This window comes from Neolamprologus multifasciatus, chromosome 9, assembly GCF_963576455.1.
Source record: "Neolamprologus multifasciatus chromosome 9, fNeoMul1.2, whole genome shotgun sequence".
In the NCBI taxonomy this organism is placed as follows: Eukaryota; Metazoa; Chordata; class Actinopteri; order Cichliformes; family Cichlidae; genus Neolamprologus; species Neolamprologus multifasciatus.
Window position 1 is genome coordinate 15,685,470 of NC_140447.1, and position 18,696 is coordinate 15,704,165.

General features: G+C 43.5%; 1 protein-coding gene across 1 annotated transcript; it reads left to right on the plus strand.

The window, feature by feature from the left end:
* The first annotated feature begins 9,449 nt into the window (after nucleotides 1–9,449).
* On the plus strand, nucleotides 9,450–17,115 carry arxa (aristaless related homeobox a). Its single transcript, XM_085172229.1, has 5 exons — nucleotides 9,450–9,979; nucleotides 10,302–10,866; nucleotides 12,297–12,342; nucleotides 13,995–14,326; nucleotides 15,016–17,115. The coding sequence occupies exons 1-5, from the start codon at nucleotides 9,790–9,792 to the stop codon at nucleotides 15,281–15,283; spliced, it is 1,401 nt and encodes a 466-aa protein (XP_085028355.1). The 5' UTR covers nucleotides 9,450–9,789; the 3' UTR covers nucleotides 15,284–17,115.
* Nucleotides 17,116–18,696: the final 1,581 nt, after the last annotated feature.

Consider the following 18,696-nt stretch of genomic DNA (forward strand, 5'->3'; position numbering starts at 1 on the left):
TGCCTGCTGAATTCAATGGTTTGATGGTAAACGGTACACTCACCTGGCACAGTCTATCCCAGTGTGCATAAACAAGCAATCTCTCTCTCTTTCTCTATCGTGCACACACACACACACACACAGTAAGTATTCTGTTTTGTGATGGCATCTTTAGCCTTTCATATCACACACAAGTAGCCTACACTCATTTTTGCCCCCTTAGCCTTAGTCTTACCATTAAAGGTTCAGTTCACTCAAAATACACACAGAAAGAAAACATAGTGTCAAATCCTCCGTGATATACCACCCGATCCAGGACAGAGCGTATCTTTCAATCTGTGCCCAGACCTTTCTGTGTACAGTTTTTATTGTGACAGGCATTAAGGACGAAACCTTTTTTCTGCTTTGAGAAACAAAACCATTATTCCGGTAAAGTATTGTTAAAAATATCAAAGAGAGATTAACCTTTTAAAAAACGATTTTCTGGTATGTTATTAGGTTGAATTAGTCCTTTAAGTGTCCTGCATGGCTCACAGTTGTTATTTATTTGTTTGTTTGTTTGTTTTTCACAAACTGATCAGATGTATGCTAGGGACAATGCGTGGTAATACACATAAAAATTATATGTTGCCCCGTTCCACTGGGTATTTTCAAGCAAGCAGAGTCAGGAAGCTGTCGATCAGTGATCATCTACCCACACATACATAAAACCATAGCTGAACAGCACAATGGTATTTTCTCTTATCGAGTCAGTGTCAGGGCCTGAAGCATTCACCTGAAGCTTTGTCATAATACTTTTAAAATATACTATTTATACCCTTAAACTACAGTTAAACTTCTACCAGAGTCTGAGCAGGGAATTGTAATCCAGTGTGGTTATAGCCACAACATTAAAACTTTGTTACAAATATTGTGCAAGTCCTCTTCATGTCATCAAAACAGCTCAAATCTATCTTGGTTTGGACACAGGAACAGGGGGCTGCAGTGGTGAAGGTTTGGTCCCGATACAGCTTCCAGATGCTCGACCGGTTTGGGATCTGTGGAGGTTTGAGAACAGTTCAGCACTTTGGGCTCTTTGTGAGCAGTTCCTAAGTAGCTCTTATGGAGTATTAAGTAAAGTATAAATGATCAACATAGTGAAGATTAAGATGAATTGCCTAAAATCTTAATTCCTAATGAAGAACAGGGATCTGGCTACAAAATAAATTATAGATGTATAGAAATTAACAGGAAAGTATTCTCTGCTTCTTGAAGTATGACTGCAGAAAATACTTTCCTGGTCAGTTCACGCTCTCAGTCTCTAGTTTCATTTCTTATCTTCCCTATTTGTGTCCAAAAGGATGATAAAGCAGGGTGGGCTTAGCCTTACCTTCTGTAAACTGAAGTATCCGTCACTTATCACATACAGTTTCAAAATGCCAAGATGGCAACAAAGAAATGCTCAGCTTTAGGGTCAATACAGGATTTTAATAACCAGAGCCACTGGTGGGGGCTAGGAACATTGTCCAGCTGGAGGCTGGTGCCATCGGGGAGTGTTACTAATCCACATGATTGTGAAGAACAGAGACTTGTAATGAGATGATCGATGCTATTCACTCCACCTGTGAGTGGCTTAGACGTGGCAGAGTGGCATACACTATATCCATAGCAATATACTGTACAGATCAACAGCACTCTTGACTGCGCTAATCGGGTAGTGGCAAGTAGCAACAACTAATTAGCGTGTGCTTGCACATTTTCCTGCTCTTTCTGTTGGAATAAGTCTTTTCTTCTTTGAGCAGGGAAGAGCAGCTGCAGATCCGACAGTCCTCAGAACAGAGCAAACCACTTTAAACAGCATAGCTCGGTGTGCCTATAAAAAAAACACGAATTTCAGCCTTTTGTTAGTCTGCTGATGCTGCACAAAACGCAGCCGTCAATGCAAATAATGTCTGCAATTTTGAAAAGGCTAGTAATGTAATTTGTTCTAATTAGCTACTTCTTTGTATTCTGTAGAGCTGCAGCCACAAATACAATTTGTGCGACACGTTAAGAAAAAGAAAACATTAAAACTCAACTTTGTGAAGGACATATAAGTGCACACGCCATTTGGTGTTATTTTGTGTATCACTGATAAATGACTGCTGTATTTAGATGTCACATCTGGATTCTTGCATTTTGTAATTACAGCCCTGTTATATACTGTTGCGCTTTAATGTTAAATGACTCCTGACGTGAGCCTTCCAGTAGCAAATGCACACTCACACAACACACACACACACATTTGACAGCTCCATTTAACGCTGATTAGATTTGCAAGGACATGTAGTATACCCTCTCTGTGTCTCCTGTGTCTACTCTCTCTCTGTCGCTCCCTGAGTAGGTTGAGTATCTCCTGAATCTTATCTATCGTGGTAATGTTATGCAAATGGTTTAATATGAAGATAAAAGACTGTTGCAGCGTGTGGCGCTCTCGTGGTTCACAGCCCCGCGTTTCCAGGACGATAGCTCTAACGAGGAGGGCACTATTTGGGAGTCATTAAATGATGGCCTTCCTGACATGCACCCGCTCACCACCACCGCCACCCGCCCCGCGTTGGCCATTAAAGTGGCTCACACCCACACCAAGACACACACTACAGACACCTTTTAGCGCCAGCTCCCAGTTTCTTACACATCACAGTGTCACAGAATAGAAAATTACACTCTCCTCCCACAGAGAAAATTGCTTTGGAATTGCTTGGTTATAAAGATGTGCTTTACAGAGAGGGGGTGCATGCAATAAAAAAAGGACACACACAAACACAATTACTTAAGCACTCTAAGGACAATTCTTACAAGTTAATCAGAGGATTTACCAATTATTGATGTCAAAAGGATTTTGTCGTGTATGTGTTTCTGGCCTATGTTTGCGTACTGCACGTACTTATCTTTGCATTCAGGATATTTAGTATGCATCCTCCGTGTCTGCACCGCACACAAACACACACGCATAAACTCAAAATGTGCTTTCCCCAAGGGCATAGATGAGTTATTAAATTTTAAAAATAAATAAATAAATAAAAGGCGATGCGTGAAAATTGCAAACAAAAAAACAGCCGGGTGTAGCCAGGGACAACTGAACGAATTGCTCCGTAGCAAAGACACAAGTGGACTATTGAAGACAACAGGGTAAAAGATGTGTCAGTATCAAGAGACAAGAGAGGCGTGAGCGAGCTGAAAGGGAGAAAATACAAAGTGGAAAATAGTAGAGAAGACAAAACGAAGGAGAGAAAAGATACAAGATGGTAGTGCAAACACAAAAAAGCAGGATATCAGTGGCTCTATAGCAGTGTTATTACAGTATGGGAAAGCTCTGTCCTGCCCTACAAAGCAAACGGTATAGCATATCTATAAACTCTTACACTTTGCAGTAACCACAAAACAGTTTAAAAACACTGAATCCTCTTTTTAACCACACTCATTTTGTAATAAGTGAGCTCCCTGCAACAGAGAAGACAGCCAGCAAGACTGTGACGTGTCAGCGAGCTGGTGAGATCGCGCTACGATCTGCATTATAGAATAAGCTGTTTAGAAAGATGACGTAAATCTTCCCATGAAAAGAAAAGTGATCTAAAATGGTTTATAAAATGCAGAAATGTAACTGTATCTGCAAAAGGCACACAGTCTTTCATGACATCTTCCAGCTCTACACTCTAGAGATGAGCTGTGTAGTTCATTTAATGCCCTGCGAGCGGGTACCGAGACTCACTGAGCCACAAATGTCCATCTATAGGATATTTTGTCACACTGTTTCTGGACCCTTCCCAGCGGCACATCATCACAAATAGAATTAGCTCCCTGGACAGAACCAAAATGACAGTGCCGGGACGTTTGGCAGGAAGCGTAATGGCATTGGGGAGCTGGTGGTGTTTTCCTTGCAGGGGAACCAAACGGTAGCAGTGCATATCAGTCCAGACACTTGGTGTGGTGCCAGTTATGCTATTCACTCCTCCCTCTCTGGAGTGTGCGGACAGGTAGTGAGGATGCCTCCTCTAAATCTGTAGTTTAGCTGAGGTAGGTTTGAGGGGTGGCCTAAGATGTGAAGAGGAAGGCTTGAGGTGAATGGTCTTTGGACAAGGAATGAGTGTGTTCAACATCAGAGAACGAGGAGGGTGTGTTTATATCTGTGTGGTTTTCTTCTCAAAGTGTGTGTTTGACTGGTGCAAGAGTGTGACTGATGTTATATCAATCTGGGCATGATTGCGTGTGAGTTTCGGGTGTGTACGTATAAAACGCGTGCATCTCCGTCTGTGTGTACGCATGAGTATATCTGCGTCTGTCCCCAGCACCATCATTAGGTCGTAGGCAGTCCCAGTGCTGGGGGTGTAGCTTGGCTGCTCCTGCGGCCTCTCGGGCCAATTTAGGTGGAGAAAAGCACTTCGATCCTGGCCTGCAAGTCTGAGGGTCCCCAGCGGGAGGCAGCGCAGCCCTGCAATCTATATTGGATTTATTCCTTTCCCATCTACAGGCCCCGCACACCCCACAGAGAGGAAGTCTGAACTGCACTCTCTCTGTCTCCTTAGACAATATGTTATGGTACACACATGAGTACACATAATTGTGTAAACACACACAGGCACACACAAGGAGACACACACCCAGAGGCGCCCACACCTAGTCCATCTTCCAGGCACACTCCCCCACAGCAAGGAAGTTATCACGGTACACTTTCTGTCACTGTGGGTGTTGCACCAGGGTCAAGGTATACTGAGATTTGTGACAGACAGCAAGACAGACACAAAAGAGCCAGTCGGGGGATCATCCAAGCTACTGACACACTGAGTTATGTTTTGAGGTTGACCATTGTTTTTCTCGTGGAAAATATTGTTCAGATCTACAAAGGCCGAGGTTTTAAAAATGCACTTTTATCACATTAAAGCAAAAAAAAAAGGGAAAAAAATAATTTACATAAAACTCAGACAAGGTCAGGGAGAAACGAGGTTCTTAATTTAGTCTAATCAACTGTCATTTGCATCGCGCCATTTGCGCAAGGTATTGCCACTAACTGAATAAATGGACTTCTTCAGACTCAAGGGGGGGCACTCCGGTTTTGATAAGCTGGCAACATAACTGATTTGCATATATTACTTTGATTATCTCATTACTAGGATGATTCTTGCGGAATTTTTGACACTCGCGCAATCGAATTAAAATTAAGGCACGCAATCAATAAAAGGGCAACGCGCCTGTGAAAACACACAGCGGCCCAGGTTTGTATGGTCAACTAGCGGTGATGATGAGGATGGTGATGATGAGGATGATGATGTCGATGGTTATGGTGATGATGAAGCATGATGACCTCTTCAGTTCACGAGCTCCCTGGACCACGCTGGAGGTTTACGAGAGTCTCGGGCTCTTGATTCCTGTGATCAAAGCAGTAATCAGTGGAGACAATGAGGGCCGTGAAATTGCCGCTCTCGTGTGGGTGACCTATCCACCTGCCATGAATCCAAGAGTGGCCCGCAGGCATCTCATGTTCCCTCAATCGATAATGGCGCTCACATCTTTCCTCCGACTCAACCCATCTGTGGAATGATGAAATCATGCGTAAAGACGCGCATGCAGGCGCTTGGATGATTTGTGAGGCGGTAGCCACAATGACCTGCACATAGGGGGGGGATACAGCCGTGAATGAGGTTGGACTCCAGAGTATAACCAGGAATCATCTGCCACCAGACCCTTCAGATCTGCACTGATGAACTACATTAAATATTGCATTTATTATTACATTTAACGGTTTGCCAAACTACATCCGGTCCATATCCTTCGCGGTTTGCTGTTTGTTCTAATATCTAAATCTATTATCCTACATTATAACAAGTGGCCCATTTGTTGCCACACACAATTTGCTTGAGAGAAGGAGACTGCGAAACTCCTTCTCTCCTCTCCTAATAGACTCTCCCTCGTCTGCGCACTAACTGGGAGCAGAGGCACACGTCCACGTTTTAAATTCATGATGTAAATAATTATGGGTCTGGAAATTGATTTCCTTACCACCTTCTCCAGCAAACTAGGCCTCCAAAAAAAAAATCCTCTCCCAAGGAAAGCTACTTCTGTTGAAGCATTAAGTCATTAATTATTTTCCTTACATAAGGACAAATTATCGAGTCAGTTGAACGAAATTAGAACCCTTTGTTTCTGATCAGACCGCATTACCGCTGGAAATTACGGATGATGGCTGCGTGCGCGCTCGCCTTTGTTGTTTCGATCATCGCCTGTCGCTCTGAACTCGCGCTAACAAAGTCATTAAATTGACTCCCTCTCGCTCTCATTATGCGGGCTGTTAATAACCGCTAATTAACTTTGCTTACGCGCGCCTTAAAAGCCTCCCTCCCCTCCCAACACACACTCGCTCCCTCTCTCCTTCTTTTTCCTGCTTGGCCTCTCAAGCAGAGCAAGTGTCCAATTATGTCAGAGCGCGGGGATGGATGGAGGATGTGCCGTCGTCACCAAGGACAGTTGGTGCAACATGGCGATGCAAAGCGGAGGCAAACTTGAGGGGGCAGCGGAAAACGCAACAGCAAATTAGTAGTAAAATTATTACAATAATAATATGAAATGCCTCACGTGCTGACCTGTCTCCTAAAGGTGGGTGGAGGTTTCCGCTTTGGTTACATTTAATCCACCCATATGAACTGGCAATACAGGAAGTGGTGAGGATGGTGCAGGAAAGCGCGGTTACAGATGAATGGTGCAATATGCTCACCTGTGCGAGCAATTTGCTATTCCGTCCAGAAGATGGCGCCAGCTGAATGACCTGCTATAGGCCCACCGCAACCTGCTGGCCCTAGATGGACTTCATGAGAATCACTTCCCTGGCCTTCAGAAAGGACGAGGCATGCGCTACAGATTAAAAAAAGAAAAAGAAAAAGGCCGAGGCACGCCATTAAAATGCACGCATGCACTACTAAATGCGTCATTAGATGAAGTTTCCTACCGGCGTGAATGTGTTCAGAGGCCTCTGGACTTCTAGGGTCTAGTTCACAGCTGCACAGCCACAGTATGCGAGCGTTAAGCGAACAGAAAAGCGCACAAGCCGGTGTTTCCCTTTGGATATTATCAAGTTAGGATGTTATGAAAATACAGGGTGGGGAGGGGGTGGGGAGGTGGCGCTGCAACTGAAGGCGGCCTCTTTCCGCCATCTCTTCACCTGCACGTCAAACAGACGGGAAACTGAAAAATGTGAAAATTACGCTCAGGCTATTCCGTCCCCCTCTAATGTATGCGCGTAATTAGTGCATTTAAACAAAGCGCGGATGTCCTGCTGGCTGAAATGGCGGCTGACATCTCTTTTTCCACAGGGTTAATAACAGTGTGCGGATAAATGAATCAAATTGTGGCCCCCAAATTACAGAGCGACTCTAAATACCCGTCTGTATTACGCACGTCTGTTTGTGACCGCGCAGGGAAAAGGCATAACATTTTATATTGTTATTACACTCATTACATTGATTTGCGTGCAAAATAAACAAGCTCGGAAGTTTGTGACACCGCAAAATAAAAATAAAAAATAATGCTAATAAAAAGTTGCAGATAGATTAAATGTGACACCATCAGTGAGGTGACAGCATGCAGGACTGCGTGTTTTATCGTGAACGCGGATGACGAGACGATATTGGCTGTTGTCTTTGTGCCGTCTCGTGTCGCAGATTTCACAGGCCTTTGAGGAAATGTGCGCCACGAAAGGTTAATGCTATCAAAAAAGCGTTACTTTTCCTCTCATATTACACTCCCGCCGATACTTCTATAAAAGCAGCTGTGTTAACGTTTTGTAAGGCTCTTAAATGAAAAGAAAAAAAGGAGATGAAACCGAGTTAGGTGGGTTTACCTTCTTCTAATACTAAGCGACCTGCACCTTAACTTAACTTTGCTGAGATCAATTGCGCTCTTATTCCAATTCCAATCACAAAAGGGGCCGTAAAGCTCTGACTTAAAAATAGATAAAAGAGAAGAGAAGGGGGGCAGCTTGTGCAATCTTGGACATATATTTTATTGTTATTTTTCGTCTGCTGCGAAGCTCTAGCTGGGCAGATATATACTGAGGGGAAGAGGAGAGAGAGTGGGAGAGAGTAAATTGCAGCTTGCTGAAGTTTTTGGATTGAATTCTGAAAATGATCCTTTTAACAGTGATGGGCTCTGAGGCGAGGATAGGGGTCATGCCATTCACAGCGGGTTAAATAGACTTTCATTTAAAATTACATTCTCGATCCATCTCTCCATCTCTCCCCCTCTCCACAGCGGAGTCCCTGCGACTCCCCGTGCGGCGTCTCATCACCGCGCGCCACCCTCACTTTTTAAGTCAATCCCCAACTCCAGCAGAGAGCAGGCAATTGAAGAGAGACAGAAAGTAAGACATAGATAGATAGATAGATAGATAGATAGATAGATAGATAGATAGATAGATAGATAGATAGATAGCCTAATTAGATGCATGCATTAATGCTTATACTCCTGTCAAAATAAACTTTTGTTTTTAAAAGCTACAAAATTCTGATCTCTGTGTTGATCTTTTGGCTTCTATGTGACTCAGTCTGTGACATGGCTCACGCAGGTGCAGTGGTTAAACACAAACTCCGCGCCAGATTTTTGTTTTCGTTTTTTTTTTTTTTGCATGTTGGCACAAGGATTAGCCATGAGCTTAAAACTAATGTAGAAATAGCCTAAAATGTTATAGTTATCATTATAGTAGAAAAGTAATAATAAAGACCATGGAAATGATCAAAGAAGACAAAAGCCTATTCCTTATTATTATTATTATTATTATTATTATTATTATTATTATACAATTTTTACTGTTATCGTTATGTTATAAAATTACTAATAAAAAATGTAAATATCCTCGTCATTATGGACATTACTAGTATTTTAAATTATACTGCTAATACCATATTTTATATATACAATGTACATGGCAAGTAGGCTAGCTGTTAGTGGGCCTTTTCCCCAAAAAAGCTGATATGCCCCAACTCTGTTTTATTCAGATACCCGGTTAGCTAGCACCAGTAAGCCAGCAACATCAACTTAAAAGTCAGCTATTATTATTTTTATCGTTTACGCGTGTGCTTTTATTTTGAAATGTAATGGCTTGTAACCTGGGAAAGGGAAAAAAAAGCTGTGAAATTGTGCTTTGTAGCCTTATGTGTGGTACTTTCCTCCAAAGTCATTGTGCTAATGACATTGTTACACTTGTTAGCCTGTCAGCACCCCATTGCTTTATTAAATGAGGCTATATCGCTAATAAATTAGAGTAAGTAAAGGTGTTGGAGACATTTTACACCAACGAGCAGGAGAAGTCGTTATTTTTTTGTTGTTGTTTTTTTAGTTTCTTTGGATTTTGCTGCTCCATCCGCTTGAGTCCGTTCCGCGGAGGAATGGGAAGTCCATGTCGGGTTTTGCCGCCTCTCCCTCAAATTAACTTTAATGTAAAATATATAAAGCAGCTGCGCGCTGTTTCTCTCCCCACATACACACACCAGCCAATCAAGAGCGCAGCAACAGCCCACACGTAGCCTATGCTGAGCGAGCGCGCGGAGCGGAGAAGCGCCTGGCAGACCCGGAGCGCGGCGCGAGGCAGCCAAACCGCTGTCTGTCATTAGCTGAGAGTGTGACACAGGAGTGACAGAGGGGAGAGAGGAGAAGGAGGGAGGAGTGAGCGGTCCCGGTAAACAGACGAGCCGGCCTGAGAGGAGCCGAAGAAAAAAAGAAGACGACCCCGAGAGAGAGGAAGGGGAGAGAGGGAGAGAGAGGGAGACTGACAGGCGTTACCGAAAGACAAACCGAAGCGTCGACATGAGCGGTCAGTTTGAGGAAGATATCCACGACCGGGGCGAGAGGAAGAGCAGTAAATCCCCGACACTGCTCTCCTCTTACTGCATAGACAGCATTCTGGGCCGCAGGAGTCCCTGTAAGGTCAGACTGATAGGGGCTCAAAGTTTGACGGGTCTGCCCGGCAGAGTGGAGCTCGACAGGACCGCCGACGGTGAGTTTATTTTAAAGGGAAAATTGGAATGATAATTTACATCGGTTATTTGGCAGTTTTGTAAGGAGGGGTGAATTGGTAACAAAGCAAACTAATTTAGCCCTAAAGTATGTGAGTAACGCTTCAGCAGGAGTTTCTCTAATGAAGCTTGTAGGTGAGCCCATTATAGCCCCAAGAATCTCTCTTTGGTTAATTAAAGTGTTTCCACGACTAAGCAGGTCATTTTAAACGCCGGTGAAAATATTACATTTTATTTTAGCTTTGAAGAAAATTGAAGTGCCTGTTCATTATTTTTGACATCCTTCACACGCTTCTCTCTCAGGGCCAACTAAAGAGCCAATCTCTCTCAGCGCTGACATGCACCTGCCTCCAAAGCTCCGCCGGCTGTACGGACCTGGGGGGAAGTATCTCCATGAGCACGCAGAGAAGCTGGAGAGGGAAAGGCTCCTGCTGGAGCAAGCTAGCGAAAGCCTCAAAATCAGCCAGGCGCCACAGGTGAGCATCAGCCGTAGCAAGTCCTACCGAGAGAACGCGTCGCTGAGCCGGGGAGAGGGTGACCAGAGCCCCGGAGAGGCCTCGGAGGACGGCAGCATGGGACTGGTGGAGCTCGGTCCGCTGAAGTTCGAGGAGGACGCGGGGAAGGAGGAAGAGGGCTGCGGGGACGCGGTGGCGCTATCCCCGAAGGACGAGGAGAGGGAGAGCTTGAACGCCGGGGATGGGGACGTGAGGGACGGGGAAGACAGCGTGTGTCTGTCGGCGGGCAGTGACTCGGAGGAAGGGATGCTGAAACGGAAGCAGAGAAGATACAGGACTACCTTCACCAGTTACCAGCTGGAGGAGCTGGAGAGAGCTTTCCAGAAGACGCACTACCCCGATGTCTTCACCAGGTGAGAGAAAAGAAAAAAGAAAAGAAAAACAAAAACAAAAAAAACAAGAAGTGTTTGGAAAAAATGTTGTTTTTTATTGTAAAATTTTAACTTAAAAAAATACAGTTTGTTATTTTCAGTTATACTGCATCACTCCTTAACGAATTAAAAAGCGAGGATTGTAGGCCTATTAATTGAATTTTAATTTCCATGTAAAATATATATAACTGCGTTGCCCTACATTATTATTATTATTATTATTATTATTATTATTATTATTATTATTATTATTATTATTATTATTATTATTATAGCTAAGAGTTAAATGAACACGCTTAAACCTTAAACGAGCCATATGTTCCTTCATACTTCCATAACTGAAGGCGATAATTAATTGCATTTATTTTTAAATAAACACTTCCCCTAGCCCATAAAAATTTTTCAGAAACAGTCCCAGTAATTCCACGCGTGTGTAACAGGACACTGCGCCGATCACAGCTCATAAAATGCCCCACACTAAATCCGTGCTTTAAATAACTGAGCACAATGGGCCTGCAATTGCTAACGGGGAGACCCCCTTATTAAAAAAAAAAGAAAGAAAGAAACCCAGTGCCTGCTTCTACATATGGCAGCGGTGTTCCTGCGTGGAGGAATAATTAAGTGGAGCAGCTCAGGTTACCTGCTGGACATGATACTGCGTGCTCAAAGTCAGGGCCTAACCTCAAGCCCAAGGGCAGGTGTACACACGCGTTGTTCCTACACATACACACACACTGAAAGAAATCCAGAGCTTTACAAGCTGATATTTTATACATTTTGTTAAAATTATGTTATCCAGGAATTTTTTTTAGTAGTTTGAACCAAAACCAAATAAAATAACCAAATAATAATAATAAATCTCATTCATTTTCTGTTAAATTGACACTTCTGACTTTTCTTCTGAAACATCACGCAAAATTAATTTTTCCAATTTTCCCATTTGGGATTATTCATATATATTTTTATTTTATTTTTCAGTCGATCTACTTTAAGGCGACTCGTGGGTCTAATTTGAACCGCGAGCTCATCTTGTGTATAGCTGAAGGGAGCGTCAATTGCTTTGTGGCAGGCTAGTTTAGATGTCATTATTTCAACCATTATGTTGTTACGGTGACAGGCCTTGGCTAAGGAAAATCTAACAATCACTAGGCCTATTTCTTTCCATCCGTGACAGGGAAAATAGAATATGGCTATGGCGTCTTTCTGCAGTTCATGTCGGGGAAGAGAGGGAAAAAAATCCAGCCTATTTTTGGTCGTCTATTGTTGACAGTGAACAACAGGAGGGGACAAAACAGCAATTCTGCGTTGCTTCCAAATGGTGGCCTGTAACCTTGAATCTTTTCTTACTGTCTCTCTGCTTTTTCTCCCTTCCTCTTTCTGTCTTTGTTATTCTTTTTTATTTCATTTTTTAGAGAAGAGCTCGCAATGCGCCTGGATCTCACCGAAGCCCGCGTTCAAGTAAGTGGCTCCGTGTTTATCTTTTATCTAAAAAAAAGAGAAGCTTGACTTGTAAATCAAATATAAGGGGAGGGGTGGAGGGGAGAAAAGGAAAAGCAGCATCCTCTAATGTTTTATCTGTCCTCTATAAAATGTCTCCGATATGCAGCGCTGGATAATAACCGGTGATATGCGTCACTGATTGAGGATCAACGATTACCGGCCAATTTGAGGCAATAATTTATTACAGTAAAATGTGTTAAATGGCCCCAGTCGCTGCGCGGGGATGGTCCTTCCTGTTATTGAATGTTATTACACGCGAACGGGGGACGTTTTAGTGGCTATTAAGCCGAGGCCGGCGATTCATAAAAAGCATACTTAGTGCAGGAGCAAACACTGTCTGTATTCCCGGGATGAGATGGTGTTTGAATTCCCATCAGAGGGGACAGATAGGGGGCGAGGCCGAGGTGTGTGTGTGTGTGCGTGTGCAAAAAAGAAAAAAAGAATGAAAGAGAGAGAGAGGAGGAGGAGGGAGGGGAGGGAGAGAAAGGGGAGGGATAATGCTATTTGATTTCCCATTATGTGATTGCAATAGACCTGCATTGATCCGATGCTTTGCACTTGGGAGCGAATGAGAGACCATTAAAGGTGTTTGCTCCCCCTCACCCCTCCACCACCAACAACCCCCCAATCCCACTCTCTCTCCATCCATCCATCCGTCCATGCCCCCCCCCCCCCCCCCCTCCCTCTCTCCTTCGCTTTGCACTGAAAGCGTGGCTTGCATGTCGAAAGCCCGGGCTCATAACCAGAGAGACAGTTCAAACACGGTGGAAGCTCCGAGATGTTATTGCCGAAGGTAAAACAACAGATGTCTCTTTAGGGGCCGTAGGTGAACAAATCACTTAACGGGCGCCATCAGGAGGTGATAAAAACTCATAAATTCCCGAGGGGCTGTGTAATGCTAAACAGCCCTCTGGGAATAATGTGTGTGTGTGTGTGCGCGCAGTGCCTGTCGCTCAAGCCCCTGCTCTGTTCAGTCACTTTCCACATGTTGACATTTTGCTCATTGTGAGAGTCCCGTGCTTCTGCAGTGCAAACTGGGCAACAGTGGATGCGTGGGAAAGTTAAATAGTCTCTTGGATGGAAGTCACTCGTTCGACGTCTCTTAAGAATTTAATTTAAAGCGCATTAATTGTTATTGGAGCCAGTTCAGCGGTAATTTTCTGGATCTTTTGTTAACACCGCTCTTAATTATCTCTCCCCACCCGAAGCCCGTCTACAGGGAGGAGGGTTTAATTAGACAGAAAGTAGATTTAAGGGACCGTGAGCGGCGGGGTTTACCTTGCATGTAATTACCGGTGACTTTCCGCCTGTTGGCCACCACCTGAACTAGACAACTATTAGACTACACTGACACAACATTCAATAGAGATTATGTTAATTAGAGTGCGACATTGCTGTGAAGTAAGCAGGATAGAGAGTTATAGATCTAATTTTAACCTGGGTTACAACTAAGTCTAGCTTTGAGCAGACCCCTCTCTTGCCTCTATGTAGGAAATTTGCTCTTTCTTTTCACCTTTATCACTTATTAGTGTAAAAGTAATATCATTTTGTGTTGTATCTGCCATCTTGCTCGTAATACTAATGTGTTTCTCATCTTTTTCTCCCCTCAGGTGTGGTTTCAGAACCGAAGGGCCAAGTGGAGGAAACGTGAGAAGGCCGGGGTGCAGGCCCACCCGTCAGGCCTGCCATTTCCAGGCCCTCTTGCAGCGGGCCATCCTCTCAGCCACTACCTAGAGGGAGGACCCTTCCCTCCTCACCCACATCCAGCTCTGGAGTCTGCATGGACGGCTGCTGCAGCTGCAGCTGCAGCCTTCCCAGGCTTGGCTCCACCGCCTCACAACGGCTCTGGCCCACCCTTGGCTGCCCCACTCGGCCTGGGCACCTTCCTGGGCACAGCTGCCATGTTTCGCCACCCTGCCTTTATTGGACCCACTTTTGGCAGGTAAGCTGCACCGATCGACAGACTTCCCTTGGATCTAATGAATGATAATTCTTTGGACAACACATCTCCCGTTGGACTTTGGTCCTCCAATAAAAAATTGACTGTCATGTTTATTCCTGTGTTTTACAGTAAATGACAACAATTTTAGAGGCAGACACAGACAGAAAATGCAGAGCAGGATTACAGCTTAAAATAAACTGCCAGCAACTCTAATGAGTGATGTTTACACTAATCCTCAGTCACACTCCCTCACTGTTTATCTCATTGTCTGATTACAAATATGTTATACTGTTAACCATTCACAGTGGCATGTAATCACTCTGTCAAACACCTTAATAAATTAACAGAAAGTGTGATTGTGCAAGACAAGCTGTGAGGAGGGGTGACACGATACTCTCCATATGCCACAGTTACCTTCTCCATTATACACCATTATGCTTTCCATTTAGCTTTAATATAAAAGAAGTCAGCATGGAATACATGACATAAATCTTTCCAAGGAGGAGGTTTGAGAATTCTAATGAGCAGGCAATGCTGTTCCTCTTCGTACGCCATAACTCTGACAGGATTTTGGGTCATCCTGCACTCTGATCTAGGAAGCAAAGAGAGTGAAATGCATAAATTAAACTTGAATATGGTTTTAATTTCAAATAATATATATAGATTTCTGCATTTTGTTCTTCTTTCAGGCTCTTCTCCAGTATGGGTCCTCTGACCAGTGCTTCCACCGCTGCAGCTCTCCTCCGTCAGCCCGCACCTCCTGTAGAGAACCCCTCCCACACGGGGCCCGTCCTCCCTGACCCTTCCTCATCTTCCTCCACTACTACTTCTTCAGCCGCAGCGGACCGCAGAGCCTCGAGTATCGCCGCGCTGCGCCTCAAGGCCAAGGAACACTCAGCTCAGCTCACCCAGCTAAACATCCTGCCCACCGGAGCCACAGGGAAGGAGGTGTGCTGAACACTCAACACCAGCTCTAGACCTCCCCGTCCTGGGCTTATGTCCCATCCCACGACACCCCACCCACTCAAAACTCCTCCAAATACCCCATTTGTACCTCTGGAAGCTGAAGTCCTGTTGCCTCCCCCCCTCCCCATGTTTAGCCATCCCTGTTACCTCATGTTTCCCCACCCCCAAAAATAGCACGACCAAATTTAAAGGAGCACTGGTTTTACAAAGGTGTGTGTGTGTGTGTGTGCGTGGTAATTGCAGTTATTATTACATTGCTTTACACTCCATACACACACTTCCCTGACAGACAGTCCACTAAATTACATATTTAACTTTTTAAAATGTTTCTACATTTGGATATTTTAAGACACAGTCTAACAGAAGTCTTTTAAATATTTCTTGATTCATTTATAGTATACATGAACGTGACTTACAAAGTCTAACTACCAAATACATAAAAAATACAATTAAATTAATAAATAAAATAAATAAATCACCATTGGAGGAAGGTGGAAGTATATTTACTAAAATAATGTACGTAAGTACAAATATTTTGAGTATTTCTACTTCACTTTTGCGACATTCCAGAGGCCTTTACGTTATTTAAATATTAAATACAATTTAACTAGATTAAAACTGTTTCCACTTATTGTAATCCATTTTAATCTAATTGTTTTTAATAAATGTGGGTGACACCAAAAGGCCATTTTTAATCCACGGTTTCTGTGCATTTTTCTAATTCTTTCTCTGCATTCAATTATTTTAAAACCACCTTTTTCCTTCCTTTTTTTAACCGACCATCTTCAGGCTGATTTTTACTTAAGAGTCTGTCATCTTCCACACATACACACACACACACACACATGCACGCGCGCGCTGTGAGAGCTGAAGAACCGCAGGGGAACCCAGACTTCTAGAAAGAAATCTTGTGCTACTTCAAATGTGGACAACGGCGAGTGCTCGACATTAACACTGCTTAATCTGTATGCATTGATGTGGGCTGAGCAGGTCTGCATCTATGACAAAGGCGTGTTGGAGGAGGTCCACCCTGAACCAAAGGAAAACTGTCCATAGACCTTCCATAGCCTTCTCTTCTACAAGCCTGACTCCTCTCCACTGCTCGCCTACCCGACCGTCACACTCAGCCGTCATATATACGTATATATATATATAAATATATATAGGCCTATATTTTTAAATCCCTGTATCAGTTCAGTGTGATTTAAGGTGGTTTGAGTCCACGTCAGCGCGAGATTTCTGTAAATTTACTGCAATTTTTCTCCTCCCTGTCTGATTATCGCAGCGGTGGCATTTCCGCTGAGTGTGACTGCAGGGCACGCGAGCAGCGTTGAGATCTGGTGTTTCTTTAATGACCTGACTGTGTGAGAGAAAACTGTACATATTGTGTTTAAAAAAAAAAAAGAGGAGGTGGAAAAGTAAAAAAAAAAAAAAAATTCAAAACAAGGTCGTGTATATTTCAAGAGACCGTGTTTTGATCCTTTGCACTCGGTGTAGTGTGTAATGAATGTCGCCCTGTGTAGAATTCCACCCGTGTTTATCAATTATTAGGTTTTTAGATAATTATTTATGTCACCCTCCCTACCCCCCTTAAGGAAATGAGTGAAGGACGCTTTTTGTTTTTGTTTTTTCTTATAATTATTAAGTGATTGTACGTTTCCTGGTTTAATATAACTAATTTGAATAAATTACATTGGTAAAATTTGTTATCGTTTATTATTTCAGATTCCTTTAGGACTCACATAGGCCTAAAACCAGGAAAATTAAATAATGCGAAATAGAATATTATAGAACTATTAATAAAAAGTGTTATGGAAAAAAAATACGCTTTCTGTCTTAAATTGAATATTTATTTATTTATTTTAAATGTATGCCAGCGGTGCCATTAGAGAGCAATGCTGGAATGTAAAACAAATATCCAGCCAGCTTCACTCACAGGTTGCCTGGTGTTCACTCATGCCTGCAGGCCAGCTGAAACAAAGAAGAGGAATCTATCGAGATGCAGCTCCACCTGCAGAAAGCCAAAATCCACGAGGTGTTTAATCCGGTGCGCTGCGTGCGTCTATCCTCTTCAGTGGAGTTGACAAAATACTGACCATATATTCATGAGCTTAATCCCCAACATGTGAAACGCGCGACAAAGGAGAGGGGTTTTCAATTAGATCGCCCACTTTATCTTGGGGGGCCCGTCACAAAACTTCCTTTAAAACCCTTTAAAGGCGCTAAATTGGTCTTAACATCTGTAATGCCGTCTCGATGGAAGCGAGTCCCCTTTGTCATTAATGAAGTAACAAACCACTTCATCAAACTGCTTTCACACACACAACCTCGTAGAGTTAATTCCCCTCAATCCCCCCCCCCCCCTTCCCCTCCTCTCTCTCTCCATTGGATCTCGCTATACTGATGCAGGACTATTACAGCAATCAATGGTTACTCTCCTCGGTGCCCGACCAAATCGCGTGAAATTACCCTGCGGATTAATGTAGCCCATGTTTTTATTGTGTGCATCTATGGAAGAAGAAGAAGAAGAAAACCTGTTCTTGTCCCTTCAGTGCTCTTTGCTTTATGATCTTATACCTGTTAATCAGCCAATTTACTCCAAACATGCAGGAATTAGATCCGGCAGTAGACTGATGGAAAGATGTATCTGAATTTATCCCAATGCAGCTTCCGACAAAGTCACCCAGCCGCCCCTTGGAGCATAATGCAGAAAAAAAGAGATAAAAACCAATTTTCTCCTATGTGCCCAAACCACCATCCACGATGTGTGAGAGCTCCATGTTTTTTAAAATTTCCCCCATTCTTTTGCTCAAGCTCGGTGGAGCGTGTGTGTTTTTTCCTGTATAGGGTTTTGATGAGATTGTCCGGGAAGTTTTAATCTTATTGTGAATATAACTAATGAATGGCAAACCAATTTGTCCCTAATATCTGGGGAATGCCAGGAGGCGGGTGACCCGCTGGGAGCGAGGCTTAAACTTTCTTTGCAGCGCAAAAAGGCGAGAAAATTGAAATGCTGTCGAAGGCCAATGGCTCTGGATTTATAAAGTCACACTTGTTGGATGTGTGCCCTTCCATTCAAGACAGCGCCTGCACTTGGGATTAGGCCAGGAGGCTCCTTATTGCATGAATGACCATGATAATGAATGTTGATATAAAAATGGGGCCGGCTGTCCAATCGCGAGCTGTTTTCTTGCAAATTGGCTGCAAGAAAAAAAAGAAAGAAAAAGACGCCAAATCTGCATTATTTGCTGGATTGCGTCTGTGCACGGGGTCTTAATGCTGCTGCCCGCCTCTCGCAGGTAAATCCAAACGTCCAGAAAATCTCCCCCCACTGACTTGTCTGCCCATTTTCATCATTCTCCTTCTCCTTCCCCGAGCTGCTGGACTTGATTTGGTCCGTGATT